Here is a 20193-nt window from a genome sequence, read left to right as displayed (position 1 = left end):
AGCTTGACGAAGGCCAGTGTACCATAAGCCTTCTTGACCACCCTATCTATCTGTAATGTCACTTTCAAGGAACAATGTACATGTACACCTGCTCCATTTGCTCCACAACACTCCTTGAAGCCCTTCCATTCACCATGAAGGTTCTGCCCTGGTTTAACTTCCCAAAATGACACATCTCACAGTTATCTGCATTAAACCCCATTGACCACTCTTCAGTTCACTTGCCCAGCTGATCAAATTGCTGCTGTACGTTTTGATATCCATCTACACTGTCTGTGACACCGATCTGCTTTTGTGTCAGCTGCAAATGTAATAATCATGCCTTGTACATTTTTCAACCAAGTAGTAGATATTAACCACAAACAACAATGCATCCAGTCCCGATCTCTGAGACATGCCGTGCTTCACTGGCCTCCTTTCCCAAACAAAATCCCTTCCGACATGACCGTCTGCTTCCTTCCATGAAGTCAATTCTGTATCCAGTGTGCTAGCTCTGCCTGGATCTCAATGCAAACCATCGAACTTTCTTTCATCGGACATTACTAGACTTTACCTTGCACTAAACATTACACCCTTTGCGTTGTGTCTGTACACTGCAGACGGCCTGATTGTAATCATGCACAGTTCTTTTCTTCAATCGGATAACACGCACTAATTAGAGCAGATGGTATTGGGGTAGGGTGTTGACATGGATAGAAAATTGGTTGGCAGACAGGAAGCAAAGAGCAGGAGTAAACGGGTAGCTAATGTAACCCCACTTTTCAAAAAGGGAGGGAGAGAGAAAACGGGGAATTACAGACCAGTTAGTCTAACATCGGTAGTGGGGAAAATGCTAGAGTCAGTTATTAAAGATGGGATAGCAGCACATTTGGAAAATGGTGAAATCATTGGACAAAGTCAGCATGGATTTATGAAAGGTAAATCATGTCTGACGAATCTTATAGAATTTTTCGAGGATGTAACTAGTAGAGTGGATAAGGGAGAACCAGTGGATGTGTTATATCTGGACTTCCAGAAGGCTTTCGACAAGGTCCCACATAAGAGATTAGTATGCAAACTTAAAGCACACGGTATTGTGGGTTCAGTATTGATGTGGATAGAGAACTGGCTGGCAGACAGGAAGCAAAGAGTAGGAATAAACGGGTCCTTTTCAGAATGGCAGGCAGTGACTAGTGGGGTACCGCAAGGCTCAGTGCTGGGACCCCAGCTATTTACAATATATATTAATGATTTGGACGAGGGAATTGAATGCAACATCTCCAAGTTTGCGGATGACACGAAGCTGGGGGGCAGTGTTAGCTGTGAGGAGGATGCTAGGAAGCTGCAACGTGACTTGGATAGGTTAGGTGAGTGGGCAAAGACATGGCAGATGCAGTATAATGTGGATAAATGTGAGGTTATCCACTTTGGTGGCAAGAACAGGAAAGCAGACTATTACCTGAATGGTGGCCGATTAGGAGAAGGGGAGATGCAACGAGACCTGGGTGTCGTGGCACACCAGTCATTGAAAGTAGGCATGCAGTTGCAGCAGGCAGTGAAGAAAGCGAATGGTATGTTGGCATTCATAACGAGGGGATTTGAGTATAGGAGCAGGGAGGTTCTGCTGCAGTTGTACAGGGCATTGGTGAGACCACACCTGGAGTATTGCGTACAGTTTTGGTCTCCTAATCTGAGGAAAGACATTCTTGCCACAGAGAGAGTACAGAGAAGGTTCACCAGATTGATTCCTGGGATGGCAGGACTTTCAAATGAAGAAAGACTGGATAGACTCGGTTTGTACTCGCTGGAATTTAGAAGATTGAGGGGGGATCTTATCGAAACTTACAAAATTCTTAAGGGGTTGGACAGGCTAGATGCAGGAAGATTGTTCCCGATGTTGGGGAAGTCCAGAACAAGGGGGTCACAGTTTATGGATAAGGGGGAAGTCTTTTAGGACCGAGATGAGAACGTTTTTTTTCACACAGAGAGTGGTGAATCTGTGGAATTCTCTGCCACAGAAGGTAGTTGAGGCCAGTTCATTGGCTATATTTAAGAGGGAGTTAGATGTGGCTAAAGGGATCAGGGGGTATGGAGAGAAGGCAGGTACGGGATACTGAGTTGGATGATCAGCCATGATCATATTGAATGGCTGTGCAGGCTCGAAGGGCCGAATGGCCTACTCCTGCACCTATTTTCTATGTTTCTATGGGTCCTTTTCAGAATGGCAGGCAGTGGCGAGTGGAGTGCCGCAAGGCTCGCTTTTGGGGCCGCAACTGTTTACCATATATATTAATGATTTGGAAAAGGGAATTAGAAGCAACACTAGCAAGGTTGCGGATGACACAAAGCTGGGTGGAAGTGTGAACTGTGAAGAGGATGTTAGGAGGTTGCAGGGTGACCTGGACAGGTTGAGTGAGTGGGCAGATGCGTGGCAGATGCAGTATAATATAGATAAATGTGAGGTTATCCACTTTGGCGGCAAAAACAAGGAGGCAGATTATTATCTCAATGGTTTTATTCACAAAATGCTGGAGTAACTCAGCAGGTCAGGCAGCATCTCGGGAGAGAAGGAATGGGTGACGTTTCGGGTCGAGACCCTATCTCAATGGTGTTAGGTTAGGTAAGGGGTTAGGTAAGGGGTTAGGTAAGGGGGAGGTGCAGTGAGACCTGGGTGTCCTTGTACACCAGTCACTGAAAGTTGGCATGCAGGTACAGCAGGCAGTGATGAAAGCTAATGGAATGTTGGCCTTCATAACAAGAGGATTTCAGTACAGGAGTGAAGAGGTTCTTCTGAAGTTGTATAGGGCCCTGGTAAGACCACATCTGGAGTATTGTCTCCTAATTTGAGGAAGGATGTCCTTGTAATTGAGGCAGTGCAGCGTAGGTTCACGAGATTGATCCCTGGGATGGCGGGACTGTCATATGAGGAAAGATTGAAAAGACTCGGCTTGTATTCACTGGAGTTTAGAAGGATGAGAGGGGATCTTATAGAAACATATAAAATTATAAAAGGACTGGACAAGCTAGATGCAGGAAAAATGTTTGCAATGTTGGGTGAGCCCAGAACCAGGGGCCACAGTCTTAGAATAAAGGGGAGGCCATTTAAAACTGAGGTGAGAAGGAACTTTTTCCACCATGAGTTGTGAATTTGTGGAATTCTCTGCCACAGAGGGCAGTGGAGGCCAATTCACTGGATGGATTTAAGAGAGAGTTAGATAGAGCTCTAGGGGCTAGTGGAATCAAGGGATATGGGGAGAAGGCAGGCACGGGTTATTGATTGTGGACGATCAGCCATGATCACAATGAATGGCGGTGCTGGCTCGAAGGGCCAAATGGCCTCCTCCTACACCTATTTTTTTCTGATTCTTTCTTTCTTTCTAACAAAACCACTATCTTGGTACACTGAACTAAACTGAACTAAAGAAATGCATTTTTACCTGATCCGACCATTTACTTACCAACCACAGATGTTGGGCTCACTGGTCTATAGTTGATCAGCTTTTCCTTGCAGCCCTTCTTCAACAGAGAAACAACATTAGACTAGGGTCCTGAACTTAAAGAAAGGAGACTTTGGGTATGAGATGGGAATTGGCTTGGATAGACTGGCAGATTATACTTAAAAGGTTGACGGTGGAGATGCAATGGCAAAGATTTATGATCTCCAAAAATTGTTCATCATTGTCTGGCGAAAAAATAGAATGGAGAAAGTCACTCAACCATGGCTAACGAGGGGAATTAAAGATGGTGTTAAATCCAAGGTAGAGGCATCTAAATTGATCAGAGTAAACAGCAAACTGGAGGACTGGGAGACATTTAGAACGCAACAGAGCAGGACAAAGGGTGAATTGAGAGGGGAAAAAGAGAGCATGAAAGAAAGCTTGCGGGGAATGTAAAAACTGAGTCTAAATGTTTCTTTAAAGGAAGAAGGAAGAGATTAGTGAAGACAAATGTCGGTCCTTTACAATCAGAAACAGGTGAATTTACAATGGAACAACAAGGAAATAGCAGAACAGAACAGTTGACTTCATACACTTCACTTCCAATTCCCATCCTGCCCTTAAATATACCTGGACTATCTCTGACATCTCCCTACCGTTTCTGGACCTCACCATCTCCATCACAGGAGACAGACTAGAGAATTTATTATAAACCCACTGACTCGCACAGCTATCTGGACTACACTTCTTCCCACCCGGTCCCCTGCAAAAAGTCTATCCCCTACTCCCAATTCCTCCGTCTACGCCGCATCTGCGCCCGGGATGAGGTGTTTCACACTAGGGCATCAGAGATGTCCTCATTCTTCAGGAAACGGGGCTTCCTCTCCTCCATTATAGATGAGGCTCTCACTAGGGTCTCTTCTACATCCCGCAGCTCCGCTCTTGCTCCCCCTCCCCCCACTCGCAACAAGGACAGAATCCCCCTCGTTCTCACCTTCCACCCCACCAGCCAGCGGATCCAACATATCAACCACCAACATTTCCGTCACCTACAATGGGACCCCACCACTGGCCATATCTTCCCATCCCCTCCCTTCTCTGCGTTCCGCGTAACTCCCTGGTCCACTCGTCCCTTCCTATCCAAACCACCCCATCCCCGGGCACTTTCCACTGCAACCGCACGAGATGCAACACCTGCCCCTTTACCTCCCCACTCAACTCCATCCAAGGACCCAAACAGTCTTTCCAGGTGAGACAGAGGTTCACCTGCACCTCCTCCAACCTCATCTATTGCATCCGCTGCTCTAGATGTCAACTTATTTACATCGGCGAAACCAAGCGCAGGCTCGGCGATCGCTTCGCTCAACACCTGCGCTCGGTCCGCATTGACCAAACTGATCTCCCAGTGGCCGAGCACTTCAACTCCCCCTCCCATTCCCAGTCTGACCTTTCTGTGATGGGCCTCCTCCAGTGCCATAGTGAGGCCCACCGGAAATTGGAGGAACAGCGCCTCATATTTCGCCTGGGCAGCCCAGTGCTATGAACATCGACTTCTCCAACTTTAGATAGTTCCTCTGTCCCTCTCTTCCCCTCCTCCTTCCCTGATCTCCCTCTATCTTCCTGTCTCCATCTATTTCCTTCCTCTGTCCCGCCCCGCTGACATCAGTCTGAAGAAGGGTCTTGACCCGAAACGTCACCCATTCCTTCTCTCCCGAGATGCTGCCTGACCTGCTGAGTTACTCCAGCATTTTGTGAATAAATACCTTCTTAGAACAGTTAAACAAGTAATTTGAAGATAGACATAAAAAGCTGGAGTCACTCAGCGGGATAGGCAGCAACTCAGGAGAGATGGAAAGGGTGACGTTTCGGGTCAAGACTCGACCCAATGCGTCTCTACCCGACAGGCAGTGGCGAGTGGAGTGCTACAAGGCTCGGTGCTGCGGCCACAACTATTTACAATATATATTAATAATATGATTTAGATGATGGGATTAAAAGTAACACTAGCAAATTTGCAGATGACACAGAGCTGGGTGGCAGTGTGAACCGCGAAGAGGATGCTAGGTGGTTGCAGGGTGACTTGGGCAGGTTGAGTGGTAAGACAGAAGCATGGCAGATGCAGTACAATGTAGATAAATGTGAGGTTATCCACTTTGGCAGCAAGAACAAGGAGGTAGATTATTAACTCAATGGTGTCAGATTAGGGGAAAGGGAAGTCCAACGAGACCTGGGTTTCCTTGTTCACCAGTCACTGTGTGAGAGGTCTGAGGCAAACCTTTTACTCCCAGTAAGTTGTATCTGCAATGAACAGACAGAAAGATTAGTGGAAGCTGAGACTTTGGCAGCATTTCACAACAGTCCTGAGGAATCATGACATAGAAGGCTTACGCTCAGTACTGGCAGATTGGGTTGAAACGTGAAGGTGGCCCTTGCCTGGTGTGGGCGTGTTTGGCTGAGTGGTCTGTTTCCATGATGCTGTAAGTCCATGATTCCATGTCCTTCTGTCATTACTGTCAACATTAGTGCAATAACCAGTGCTGGCAGGTCACACAAATGGGTGTATGGGGCAAGCTGCCAGAGGAGGTAGTTGAGGCTGGGACTATCCCAATGTTTAAGAAACAGTTAGACAGGCACATGGTTAGAGCAGGTTGGAGGGATATGGACCAAATGCAGGCAGGTGGGACTAGTGTAGCTGGGACATGTTGGGCCAAAGGGCTCATTTCCACAGTCTCTCTGACTCTGACTCCTGTTGTTTCTCTATCTGATCCCCAGGCTGTATAAGAATGGCCTGACGGATTCTTGCACGGAGGATCTCTCGTTGTGTCTCAGGAAGATGCATTCACTGAAAGTTGTGGACCTGGGAGCAAACTCTTTCACAGACTTATCTGTTCCCGCTCTCCGCCGCCTCATAGAGAAACGCAAGAATTTTAAGCAGATCACGTAAGTGTGTTACTTGCACTAATGAAAGACATTCTAGCCATAGAGGGAGTACAGAGAAGGTTCACCAGATTGATCCCTGGAATGGCAGGACTTTCATATGAAGAAAGACTGGATAGACTCGGCTTGTACTCGCTGGAATTTAGAAGACTGAGGGGGGATCTTATTGAAACATATAAAATTCTTAAGGGGTTGGAGAGGCTAGATGCGGGAAGATTGTTCCCGATGTTGGGGGAGTCCAGAACCAGGGGTCACAGCTTAAGGATAAGGGGGAAGTCTTTTAGGACCGAGATGAGAAAACATTTCTTCACACAGAGAGTGGTAAGTCTGTGGAATTCTCTGCCACAGAAGGTAGTTGAGGCCAGTTCATTGGCTATATTTAAGAGGGAGTTAGATGTGGCCCTTATGGCTAAAGGGATCAGGTGGTGTGGAGAGAAGGCAGGTACAGGTTACTGAGCTGGATGATCAGCCATGATCATATTGAATGGCGGTGCAGGCTCGAAGGGCCGAATGGCCTACTCCTGCACCTATTTTCTATGTTTCTATGTCCTATGTTACAGTTTAATGTGATATAGTCTCCATGGATTTGCATGCTATTCTGGTGATATTTGTCTGTAAATGTGGTTGAAATATTAACTTCATTCCGTTATTGACAATGTTCAATCTCCTTATTCTCTCTTTATTCTTCAATCTGTTTCAGACTCCAGGGGAATCCGATCAGTTCAGATGGACAGGACCAACTGAAGTCTCTGCGCGGACTCAGAAAAGGATTAAATATTAAACTGTGACAATTTCAAGAAGAAATATTTCCATCCTGGGGATGGTGATGTTTTTGACCAGTTTCCCCGAGTCCCTGCCATCCTGTTCAAAGGGCTGTGCTGCAGATTAATCCCCATCCACCCACACCTCGAGGTGAACATGTGCTGCCACCCGTGTAGACAGGACAGGCCCAATCCTTACTCGTATATCTCCAGCGCCCTCGCCTTGTCAATTGATCTGCGGGACATCTCAGCCTGGGTATCTCCAACTTGAGCCCTGTGCAAATACAGGGAAAGGAATGGCCCAGGATGAGCTCAGTTTGGGCAGTTGAAGAACGAGAATCTTACTCCCTAATCCTAGGGTTGATTTGATCGGGGAAATTATGTTGATCAAGCTGTTGAAGACGGTGCAGCGATGACTTCGGAGTGGTAATGCTCAAGTCCATTTTGAAGTACAGCTATGTATTATGTCCAGTCGTTAAACAAACCTCTTTGTTGGGCGTCACGGTGGCGCAGCGGTAGAGTTGCTGCCTTATAGCGAATGCTGGGCCGGAGTCCCGGGTTCGATCTCGACTACGGGTGCTATCAGTACGGAGTTTGTACGTTCTCCCCGTAACCTGCGTGGGTTTTCTCCAGGATCTTCGGTTTCCTTCCACACTCAAGACATACATGTCATAATTGGCTTGGTAAATGTAAAAATTGTCCCTAGTGGGTATAGGATAGTGTTAATGTGCGTGGATTGTTGGTTGGCATTGACCCGGTGGACCAAGCCTGTTTCCGCGCTGCATCTCTAAACTAAACTAGCCACTGATACTTCACACAATGAATTACTGTGACATAAGATTATTAAGGGGTTGGACACGTTAGAGGCAGGAAACATGTTCCCAATGTTGGGGGAGTCCAGAACCAGGGGCCACAGTATAAGAATAAGGGGTAGGCCATTTAGAACTGAGATGAGGAAAAACTTATTTCAGTCAGAGAGTTGTGAATCTGTGGAATTCTCTGCCTCAGATGGCAGTGGAGGCCAATTCTCTGAATGCATTCAAGAGGGAGCTAGATAGAGCTCTTAAGGATAGCGGAGTCAGGGGGTATGGGGAGAAGGCAGGAACGGGGTACTGATTGAGAATGATCAGCCATGATCATATTGAATGGCGGTGTGGCTCGAAGTGCCGAATGGTCTCCTCCTGCACCTATTGTCTATTGACATTCCTGACTATTTCTTGCATGCTACTTTATCAATTGGGCATTATTGTGATTCATTTGTGAAATGTTCTGTAACGTTTCATTCACCGATCATTATTTCATTCAGTGTTTTATAAGGGTTGTTATGTTATTGACCACGTGCACAATAAACTACTGCAAGTGATTCGTGATATCTATGATGATACAAAGCAGACGTACTAGACTTGGATACTGACTGAGATGCATGTGATGTTCAGAAACATTTTAGACACTTTCTGTCTCGATGTACATATGAAAGGAGGGCAACTCTTGGTTAGTAAGTTTGAGGATAGTGGGTCGTATCATAGATAGCGAAGATGATTATCACAAATTACAGCAGGATTTTGCACAATTGGGCAAATGGTCTGGGAAGTGGTTCGTGAAGTTTAAATATGTGCGAGGTGTTGCATTTGGGAAAGTCGAACCAGGGCAGGATCATGACCCAGAGGACACCAGGCTGTCACCGGGTGAATGTATAAACTCTGCAAGACAGCAACCGTAGTTAGATGGCGTCAGGCGGTAGATCTACTGCTATGCCACCCATAAATGCCTTGGTAAATAGGGGAGTTGAGAGGCAGGAAGGGTAAAACCTTATTCCTGGGAACGTTGAGGCTGAAGGGTGATGTTATTAAATTAATTACAATTTTATTAAGCAGACTCATGGTCCATTAGAATACACATACAGTATACAGTATATACATATAAAATTAAATTAAATTAGAAAAGGCAACAATACCAATGTTTCCATATAGGTGCCAGGTATCTCACGGCACTGAAACCAGGATTTACCAGCAGCACAATGATGGAATTCTGAGAACCATTCAATCGGCATATAAATTTAAACATGAGATTCCTCAACAGGGCATAAAACGTATTGACTCCTGCACTACAAAACAATTCACTTGCACTGCACCACCTTGGCTTTCTAAGCAATATGCGCATGCAGTCATTATAGGCAACCTTAAGTTTATGGATGCTTGACTTATTAAACTTTATCCACAAAGGAGCAGTGTAAAGAGGAGTACAGTACGCTCTAAACAGGTTTATCTTGACATTTCCTGAGCACCAGTGGAATTTCCTAACCAACATGTTAGCTTGTGCATACAACATGCGGCGCTGTCTATACATGTCCTCATCATCAGACATTTGATCGGTGATGACATGTCCCAGATACTTAGCTTTACAGCAGACAGATAGAACCTGCCCTGACAGGTAAAATGATGGGAAGACTAGATCTTTGTCCCCTTTTACTTTACAAATCATGACAACGCTCTTTTTAGCATTGTATTTCACGTCAAATTGGACACCATATTCAGAGCATATATTCAACATCTGCTGAAACCCAGCACTGCTAGGAGAAAAAACCACCAGATCATCGGCATACATAAGATGGTTTACCAGGGTGTTACCAATCATACATCCTGTTTTACAGCCTCTAAGCTGGTCAGATAAATCATTCATGTACACATTAAAGAGGGCTGGTGAGAGTAGCCCCCCCTGGCGAACCCCATTACCAACACCAAATGGTACAGAGACTGCATTACCCCATTTGACCTGCATGCTCTGGTTGGCATACCAATATGCCAGGACCCTAATTATACTGTTAGGCACTCCTCTTTGACTCAGTTTTTGGAACAGCTTATGATGGTTGACTCGATCAAAAGCTTTAGAGGCATCAATAAAACCAATTAACACAGAGGAATTCTGCCTTCTATACATTTCAACCATTTCCTTCAGGGCATAGATACATAAATCAGTACCATGCTTAGCCTTGAAGCCAAACTGGTTGTCTGTAGTACCCAAATAAAAACATAATCTATCTAATAAAATTATTTCCAGGACTTTGGATAACACACTGGCTAGAGCAATCGGTCTGTAATTATCCAAGCTCCCCACCTTGCCCGCTTTGTCCTTGATGACAGGCACCAGAGTAACGGACAACATGGAGTCCGGTAACAGACCATGATTCATAAGGCCAGTAAAAACAGATTGCAAGAAGGGCAGCAACCCTCGGGCTTGCAAGTTTGAGGTGCTCTGCAGTGATCTGATCTAAGCCACTAGCTTTGTTATCAGCTAGCTGTGTGATTGCTTGATAGACCTTATTGGCTGTGATTCCCACTTTGTCACTGTTGGTAATGTTGCCCACTTTGTAGGGATCACTTTTAATACAATTGAATAGCTCAGAGAAATGTTGCCTCCACAAATCAGCTATGTTGTCGGCTCCTGAGACTCCTTCTATGGTACATGGTAACGATGTACTGCCTCTGTTCAGAGCTCTCACCTCCTTCCAGAAGCCAGTAACATCGTTACCAAGGAGCTTATCAGCCATAGAGTCTGCTCTCATTAATTGTTCGTGTTTGCTGATATAACGAACTGCATATTTATACCGAGCATTACTAAGCTTTTTGTGATCCAGGACAGGCCCCTCTCTGGGCCTACCTGCCAGGACCAAAGCCTTCAGCATGATGAGCAGCCACATGTTTATTCCACCCTGGCTTAATGCTGTGTCTTTTATCAGAGTGAGTAAAGCATGGCCTACTAGCTTCATACACAGCACCCACAATACAATTATACAGGTCCTTACAGTGAGCGTTGTTATTACAATTCACATCAGTACACATAATCGCATCTCTGGGTAGATATACATTACTTAGAAGGACATCAGTTCTCCCATAGTATAACATCACATCCTCATCTGAGAGCTTAGACCAATCCAGTTTAGCCTTACAGGCACTATTAACCTCCTGAGACATCTCCGGGAGACTGCCCCAATCGAGTGCCATAACAAAAGGAACATGATCAGACATAGATGCCTCATACACAATCTCCATAGATCTTAGAATATCATGAGCATCAGCAGTGCTAATGCAGTGGTCAAGCCATGATGTAGAGTGCCAGGCCTCACTTATGTAAGAATAACTATCTGCAGGTAGGAGCTTTTGGCTGGATAATATAAGAGTGTTATCGACACAAAACCAGCATATGCTTTGCAAACAAGGAACTTTTGTCTCCTGCGTTGTTACCCAGGCATAGCCCGCGGCAGTTGTATGATCCAACCCGCATAAAGTTTAACTGGGCAGGGTGGCAGCCCCATTCAGCACTCTTGCTCCCGTCTCTCCCGCTTTACGTGGTTCTAGCCCCTAGAGCTCTATCTAACTCTCTTAAATCCATCCAATGATTTGGCTTCCACTGCCCTCTGTGGCAGAGAATTTCACAAATTTACAACTCTGGGTGGAAAAGCTTCTTCTCACCTCAGTTTTAACTGGCCTCCCCTTTATTCTTAGACTGTGTGGTCCCTGGTTCTGGACTCCCCCAATATTGGGAACATTTTTCCTGCATCTAGCTTGTCCATTCCTTTTATAATTTTATATGTTTATAGAAGATCCCCTCTCATCCTTCTAAACTCCAGTGAATACAAGCCTAGTCTTTTCAACCTTTCTTCATATGACAGCCCCGCCATCCCGGGGATCAATCTCGTGAACCTACGTTGCACTGCCTCAATTACAAGGATGTCCTTCCTGAAATCAGGAGACCAAAACTGTACACAATATTCCATCGTCCGGTCCTGGAGATTTCTGGCTTAAATGTGAGGGTATCCACTTTGGCAGCAAGAACAGGAAAGCAGAGTATTACCTGAATAGTGGCCAATTAGGAAAAGGGGAGATGCAACGTGACCTGGGTGTCATGGTGCACCAGTCATTGAAAGCAAACGTGCAGGTGCAGCAGGCAGTGAAGAAAGCGAATGGTATGTTAGCATTCATAGCAAGAGGATTTGACTATAGGAGCAGGGAGGTTCTGCTGCAGTTGTACAGGGCCTTGGTGAGACCCCACCTGGAGTATTGTGTACAGTTTTGGTCTCCTAATCTGAGGAAAGACATTCTAGCCTTAGAGGGAATACAGAGAAGGTTCACCAGATTGATCCCTGGGATGGCAGGACTTTCATATGAAGAAAGACTGGATAGACTCGGCTTATACTCGCTGGAATTTAGAAGACCGAGGGGGGATCTTATTGAAACATATAAAAATCTTAAGGGGTTGGAGAGGCTAGATGCGGGAAGATTGTTCCCGATGTTGGGGAAGTCCAGAACCAGGGGTCGCAGCGTAAGGATAAAGGGGGAGTCTTTTAGGACCGAGATGAGAAAACATTTCTTCACACAGAGAGTGGTGAGTCTGTGGAATTCTCTGCCACAGAAGGTAGTTGAGGCCAGTTCATTGGCTATATTTAAGAGGGAGTTAGATGTGGCCCTTGTGGCTAAAGGGATCAGGGGGTATGGAGAGAAGGCAGGTACAGGTTACTGAGCTGGATGATCAGCCATGATCATATTGAATGGCAGTGCGTACAGGCTCGAAGGGCCGAATGGCCTACTCCTGCACCTATTTTCTATGTTTTTATGTCTTCTGAATAGCCTCTCCAACTCCACAATTTCTATTGTTGGAGATGGAGAAGTGGCCAGACTGATGTTGGGCAGCTAGGAGGGGGGGGGGGGGGGAGTGGACGAGGGTGCACTTTGCAGACTGGAGTCACGCTGTAAGTGAGTGTGAAGTGGTGATTGCATGGGGGGGGGGGAGGTTCCTCTTGTAGCTGGAGATTTCTTGCAAGCCTTTCCAAACTGAAAAGGAGTCATTAGCTGAGAATCTGCTCCTCAGCTTCTCAGAGCACCTTTCCTTGGCACCTCGGATTCTTCGTCTCAGCTTGTACTTGGCCTGCCTGAAGAGGTTTGTATCCTCGTTCCTGTAGGCCTCATCTTTTGACTGGCGGAGCTGTCTGAGTTCTGATGTGAACCAGGGCTTGCTGTTGTTGAACTAGATCAGGGTCTCAGAGGGAATGCAACAAAGAGAGGGGGAGATAGGAGAGGGAGAGAGAGAGTGGGGAAGAGAGAGGGGTGAGGAATAGGGGAGAGAGGGAGAGAGAGGGAGAAGGTGGTATCAAATACTAGTTTAATTTATTATTGTAAACTTATTCATAAACAGTGGAGAGGGAGGGAGAGAAAGGCTGAGAAGGAGGTGGAGGAGAGAGGGCAGAGAAGGGCGATCAAATATTAGTTTAATTTCTTGTAAAGTTATTCTAAAGTGGAGGGGGCTGATGATTGTGCTGGCAACGACACGTAAAGCCGAATGGTGTTGGCATGCTGGTGCAGTGGATGCCAGAGCTGTGATTCGATGAACGGTGCCTGATTATCCTGCTTGCCCAATAGACAATAGACAATAGGTGCAGGAATAGGCCATTCGGCCCTTCGAGCCAGCACCGGCATTCAATGTAATCATGGCTGATCATTCACAATCAGTACCCCGTTCCTGCCTTGTCCCCATACCCCCTGACTCCACTACCCTTAAGAGCTCTATCGAACTCTCTCTTGAATGCATTCAGAGAATTGGCCTCCACTGCCTCCTGAGGCAGAGAATTCCACAGATTTACTACTCTGAGTGAAAAAGTTTTTCCTCATCTCCGTTCTAAACGGCATACCCCTTATACTTAAACTTTCAAGTTTTCAACAAATATCTTGTTACTCCTGAAGAATCATTCAGCCTTCAGTATTTTGCTGGCCACATGGAGCAGCCACAGACCATTGTAACAGCGCTCCAGAACGATGCCCTAGTGCTCTAGAACAAGGCCCTAGTGAGAGTGCACCTGGAGTAATGTGTGCAGTTTTTGTCTCAATAGACAATAGACAATAGACAATAGGTGCAGGAGTAGGCCATTCAGCCCTTCGAGCCAGCACCGCCATTCAATGCGATCATGGCTGATCACTCTCAATCAGTACCCCGTTCCTGCCTTCTCCCCCTCTCCAAATTTGAGGAAGGATATTCTTGCTATTGAGGTTCACTATAGCAAGGTTCAGCGTAGGTTCACTAGGTTAATTCTCGGAATGGCGGGACTATCATATGATGAAAGACTGGAGCGACTAGGCTTGTGTACACTGGAATTTAGAAGGATGACAGGGGATCTTATCGAAACGTATAAGATTATTAAGGGGTTGGACACGTTAGAGGCAGGAAACATGTTCCCAATGTTGGGGGAGTCCAGAACAAGGGGCCATAGTTTAAGAATAAGGGGTAGACCATTTAGAACGGAGATGAGGAAAAACTTTTTCAGTCAGAGTTGTGAATCTGTGGAATTCTCCACCTCAGATGGCAGTGGAGGCCAATTCTCTGAATGCATTCGAGAGAGAGCTAGATAGATCTCTTAAGGATAGCGGAATCAGGGGGTATGGGGAGAAGGCAGGAACGGGGTAGTGATTGAGAATGGTCAGCCATGATCATATTGAATGGTGGTGCGTACAGGCTCGAAGGGCCGAATGGCCTCCTCCTGCACCTATTGTCTGTTGATGCGCATGTGTTCAGCAGAGATTTCCGTAGCCTGGGAAATGATCTGCTTGAACTCGGCCACAGTTTGGTCGAAGTAGGGCCGAACAGGTACTCCAAAGACGTACAGGTATGTAGGTTAGTTGGCTGGGTAAATGTAAAAATTGTCCCTAGTGGGTGTAGGATAGTGTTGGTGTACGGGGATCGCTGGGCTGCACGGACTTGGTGGGCCGAAAAGGCCTGTTTCCGGCTGTATATATATGATGATATGATATGATGATATGATATGATATAACATAGACGGGTGGAGCCAGGGTTTCTGTCTTCAGGTTAACCACGTGCACCTTCGCCATCACTTCCCCCGACTTGTACGGTTGAAAGTTCTGCTCCGGTCGCCTGGTCTCCAGCAGCAGGTCAAACATGTAAGATGACTTGCCTCCACCGAGCAGCATCCCCACAGGGGTCTCCCCTTCTCCCTTGTACGAATGCTCCAGGTAATCGTAAAGCTCGTTGTGCTTGACCAGCCGGCAGCGGTCGAGTGGAAGCACATCTTCTAGTTCCATCAGCTTGAACACTATCTCCGAAGCTTCCCGTAACGTTTTGTCCTTGTGGACCTCCAGCTTGTTGTACATCATTGTCTATCTCATGGGGTGAATGCAGAACAGCTTGATCTTGCATGATCCGCTCTTGCTCCCCCTCCCCCCACTCGCAACAAGGACATGTGTTCTCACCTTCCACCCCACCAGCCAGCGGATCCAACATATCATCCACCAACATTTCCGTCACCTATAAAGGGACCCCACCACTGGCCATATCTTCCCATCCCCTCCCCTCTCTGCGCTCCGCAGAGACCATTCCCTCCGTGACTCCCTGGTCCACTCGTTCCTTCCTACCCAAACCACCCCAACCCCGGGCACTTTCCCCTGCAACCGCACGAGATGCAACACCGGTCCCTTTACCTCCCCCCTCAACTCCATCCAAGGACCCAGACAGTCTTTCCAGGTGAGACAAAGGTTCACCTGCACCTCCTCCAACCTCATCTATTGCATCCGCTGCTCTAGATGTCAACTTATTTACATCGGCGAAACCAAGCACAGGCTCAGCGATCGCTTCGCTCAACACCTGCGCTCGGTCCGCATTAACCAACCTGATCTCCCGGTGGCCGAGCACTTCAACTCCCCCTCCCATTCCCAGTCTGACCTTTCTGTCATGGGCCTCCTCCAGTGCCATAGTGAGGCCCACCGGAAATTGGAGGAACAGCACCTCATATTTCGCCTGGGCAGTTTGCAGCCCAGTGGTATGAACATCGACTTCTCCAACTTTAGATAGTTCCTCTGTTCCTCCCTTCCCCTCCTCCTTCCCAGATCTCCCTCTATCTTCCTGTCTCCACCTATATCCTTCCTTTGTCCCGCCCCCCTGACATCAGTCTGAAGAAGGGTCTCGACCCGAAACGTCACCCATTCCTTCTCTCCCGAGATGCTGCCTGACCTGCTGAGTTACTCTAGCATTTTGTGAATAAATTGATCTTCATATCATCATATCATATATATACAGCGCGGAAACAGGCCTTTTCGGCCCACCAAGTCCGTGCCGCCCAGCGATCCGCGCACATTAACACTATCCTACACCCACTAGGGACAATTTTTACATTTACCCAGTCAATTAACCTACATACCTGTACGTCTTTGGTGTGTGGGAGGAAACCGAAGATCTCGGAGAAAACCCACGCAGGTCACGGGGAGAACGTACAAACTCCTTACAGTGCAGCACCCGTAGTCAGGATCGAACCTGAGTCTCCGGCGCTGCATTCGCTGTAAAGCAGCAACTCTATCTTGCATGTATTGCGTTCGATTTCCTTTTGCCTTTTCGATCCCTGCCTTTGATGTCTTATCACTGGTACTGTTATTGTCCATGCAATGTTGTTGTTCATCCTCAACATCATCGTTGGTTCCTCGGGGGTGTTAGTCGTCGCCCTTTGTGTTTCACGAACCTGGGATTGATAGAGCGTTTGTCAGCCCAGTGGGACTATGCTGCGTCAAAGAGAGCCAACGGGACTACCTTTATCCAATTCAGCCCAGTCTCCTCCATCAGCTCTGCTAGTTCACCAGATTGATCCCTGGGATGGCAGGACTTTCATATGAAGAAAGACTGGATAGACTCGGCTTGTACTCGCTGGAATTTAGAAGACTGAGGGGGGATCTTATTGAAACATATAAAATTCTTAAGGGGTTGGAGAGGCTAGATGCGGGAAGATTGTTCCCGATGTTGGGGAAGTCCAGAACCAGGGGTCACAGCTTAAGGATAAGGGGGAAGTCTTTTAGGACCGAGATGAGAAAACGTTTCTTCACACAGAGAGTGGTGAGTCTGTGGAATTCTCTGCCACAGAAGGTAGTTGAGGCCAGTTCATTGGCTATATTTAAGAGGGAGTTAGATGTGGCCCTTGTGGCTATAGTGATCAGGGGGTATGGAGAGAAGGCAGGTAAGGGAGACTGAGTTGGATGATCAGCCATGATCATATTAAATGGCGGTGCAGGCTCGAGGGGCCGAATGGCCTATTCCTGCACTTATTTTCTATGTTTCTATGTTTAGTTTCCAGGGTCCCATTGGCCTTTCAACCATGCCAGGCAGCTTGTGGATGGTGGACACAATGGAATTGTTGTCTCAGGCGAAAATGTGGGCAGACCTCTTCATTTATTTTTGCCATAAAATGGGGACCAATGTCAGAGCTGATAGTTGCAGGCAATTCCAACCGGGGAATAATTTCCCTCAGAATGATCCTCACCGTGGTTTCAGCTGTAGCATTTACAGTTGGCAGAGCTTCTCTCCATCGGCTAAATAAATCCACAATTACCAAACAATATTTGCAGCACTGTAGCCGCGGTAGTTCTGTAAAATCTATTTGTATACTGTACACTCAACGGGTGTGCTGAGATTTAGATTTTTTAGATTTAGATTTAGAGATACAGCGCGGAAACAGCCCCTTCGGCCCACCGAGTCCGACCGCCCAGCGATCCCCGCACATTAACACTGTCCTACACCCACTAGGGACAATTTTTACATTTACCCAGTCAATTAACCTACATACCTGCACGTCTTTGGAGTGTGGGAGGAAACTGAAGATCTCGGAGAAAACCCACGCAGGTCACGGGGATAACGTACAAACTCCGTACAGACGGCGCCCGTAGTCAGGATCGAACCTGAGTCTCCGGCGCTGAGCATCGGCGTCAATCCCTTTGAACATTTTAACACTTTCCCTGGGTTGTTTCGTTTACAAATTCCACATTCAGAAGCTTATTTCAACGTTTCCTGGCCGATCTTCGGAAGCCACCAGGTTCTTTCGCCATTCTCATCATTCCCTCCTTTCCATCGTGCGTCAGCGAATGGATGCAATTAAGGAGGGAAGCCAGGAAGGTATCAGGTACACAAACTTGTCCAAGAGGGGTGAGCCAAAGATCGGTGTCACGTCCCTCTGGTTTCCATAAACCATGTTGCGCAGCAGAGGTGTCCTTCTGTAGAGCCCTGACCTCTCCCATGTCTGGCAAGGCCATTCTATTCGCACAAGGTATTTATTTCACAAAATGCTGGAGTAACTCAGCAGGTCGGGCAGCTCCTTTTGAGAGAAAGAATGGGTGACGTTTCGGGTCGAGACCCTTCAGATCTGTGGGCCGACGTGGATCCTAAGTGAGGAGGTCTGTGCGGCTGTCCTGTGCAGTTTTGGTCTCCAAATTTGAGGAAGGATATTCTTGCTATTGAGGGCGTGCAGCGTAGATTTACTATGTTAATTCCCGGAATGGCGGGACTTTCATATGTTGAAAGATTGGAGCGACTAGGCTTGTATACACTGGAATTTAGGATGAGAGGAGATCTTATCGAAACGTATAAGATTATTAAGGGGTTGGACACGTTAGAGGCAGGAAACATGTTCCCAATGTTGGGGGAGTCCAGAACCAGGGGCCACCGTTTAAGAATAAGGGGTAGGGCATTTAGGACGGAGATGAGGAAAAACGTTTTCAGTCATAGAGTTGTGAATCTGTGGAATTCTCTGCCTCAGAAGGCAGTGGAGGCCAATTCTCTGAATGCATTCAAGAGAGAGCTGGATAGAGCTCTTAAGGAAAGCGGAGTCAGGGGGTATGGGAAGAAGGCAGGAACGGGGTATTGATTGAGAATGATCAGCCGTGATCACATTGAATGGCGGTGCTGGTTCGAAGGGCCGAATGGCCTCCTCCTGCACCTATTGTCTATTGACTGTCGGGAAAGGGAGGCCCTGGGAGACCGGATCGGAGGCGCCAGTGTGGGCGCTGCATTAATTACTGTGGGGGTGAAGGGCCAGTGCTTGCAACGTTGCGCATTGAACCCTGCCTCCTGCTGCTTGGCTGCCCTGGGTTTGCGGGGCATAAGGGGGTGAAGGAACCTTCCATTATAAGTCGCGTTGCTCCTCTTCTTCGTCTATGAACAGGGTCGCTATGCCAGAGAAGGGGTCCCCGGGGTTTTCTCGATTTGGCGCCTGTGTTTTTTTAACCAACTGTTGCTTTTGTCCAAAGCCTGACCCACCGTATTTCCTGAAAAACTTTTCTTACTTCACACCGGATTTCTTCCCAGAGACTGGCTTGAACTTGTCTGAATACCCAATTCACCTAATCTTTGTCTATATAACTAGATCAACCTCAGACGAGAGACCACGGTATTCCCGGGAACTCGCTCCGGAGTTGAGACTGAATGGACCCAATAGTGCCCCCCTCGCGGTCCTGGTCTCGTCGTGGCCACTTACTCAGTCGTCGGAGATGGTCCCAGCGAGATCCTGCCGACCACGCCAGCGTTAAAGCCAGTCCGCAGTCAGACAAAATTTTGGTAAGACCAATAACCAAGATATGCCTGCTTCTGGAAGGTGAAGGAGAAGATTGAAGAATTGCGAAAGAAATTTGTACGCTGATGTATATGTAATGCGTATTGTTTTGATATTGGATGAATATTAAGCTTTTATAGCTCCTTTGATATCTATTAGTAATTGCTTCGTTCTATACGCAGAACAATTAGGGGCCGGGATGTAGGAGCCATTTATGCTTAATTCAGTTATTGTCATTGTGTTATGGCTATGTTTTAATATTTCTAGTTTATGTCTTTTTTGCCTGCTTGTGGGTGTGACTTAATGCGTAATTGGGAGTGTCGAGATGGGAGGAGGCTAGTGTGTTGACAGAGGTTGTGGGTCAGTTTTGACTCGGAGGATGGTGAGCATACAGTTCTTTACCATGCGCTCGCACCGGTTATATTTGTAAGAACCATACGGTAATAACTGCAAGAATTTCTAGATATTGTTTGAAGAAGTTAAAGTACGGAAACTGATGAATCACTCTATGATTTGTGCTACTTTAATAAAACCAATTAATGAAGAAAAGGAGTTTGGAAGACTCGTTTTGTCATGTCAGGGTGCGACGTGTGCGTAAGGTATAACCACATTTCATCCCCGAGAAGTAATGGCTATCGAAGTGGGATTTGGAGATGGTATAGAAACTGCCATTACACAGAAACTGATCGCAAAGACACAACTTTATTACGCTGGC

General features: G+C 46.8%; 1 protein-coding gene across 3 annotated transcripts in view; it reads left to right on the top strand.

Annotated features, from left to right (window-relative positions):
• The window catches only part of LOC144611128 (NACHT, LRR and PYD domains-containing protein 3-like), a 65147-nt gene extending 45288 nt beyond the window's left edge, over positions 1 to 19859 (top strand). For 2 of the 3 annotated variants that reach the window (XM_078430190.1, XM_078430191.1), the window contains exons 12-13: positions 6189 to 6356; positions 7054 to 8497. In XM_078430190.1, coding sequence (XP_078286316.1) covers positions 6189 to 6356; positions 7054 to 7141 — 256 coding nt within the window. In that variant the 3' untranslated portion in view covers positions 7142 to 8497. Of the gene's footprint in view, positions 1 to 6188; positions 6357 to 7053; positions 8498 to 19292 lie in introns of those variants that run through there. The other variant, XR_013549481.1, reaches the window with a different exon arrangement.
• Positions 19860 to 20193: the final 334 nt, after the last annotated feature.

Source organism: Rhinoraja longicauda, chromosome 39 (assembly GCF_053455715.1).
Source record: "Rhinoraja longicauda isolate Sanriku21f chromosome 39, sRhiLon1.1, whole genome shotgun sequence".
NCBI lineage: Eukaryota > Metazoa > Chordata > Chondrichthyes > Rajiformes > Arhynchobatidae > Rhinoraja > Rhinoraja longicauda.
This window is presented reverse-complemented; position numbering and strand designations above follow the sequence as displayed.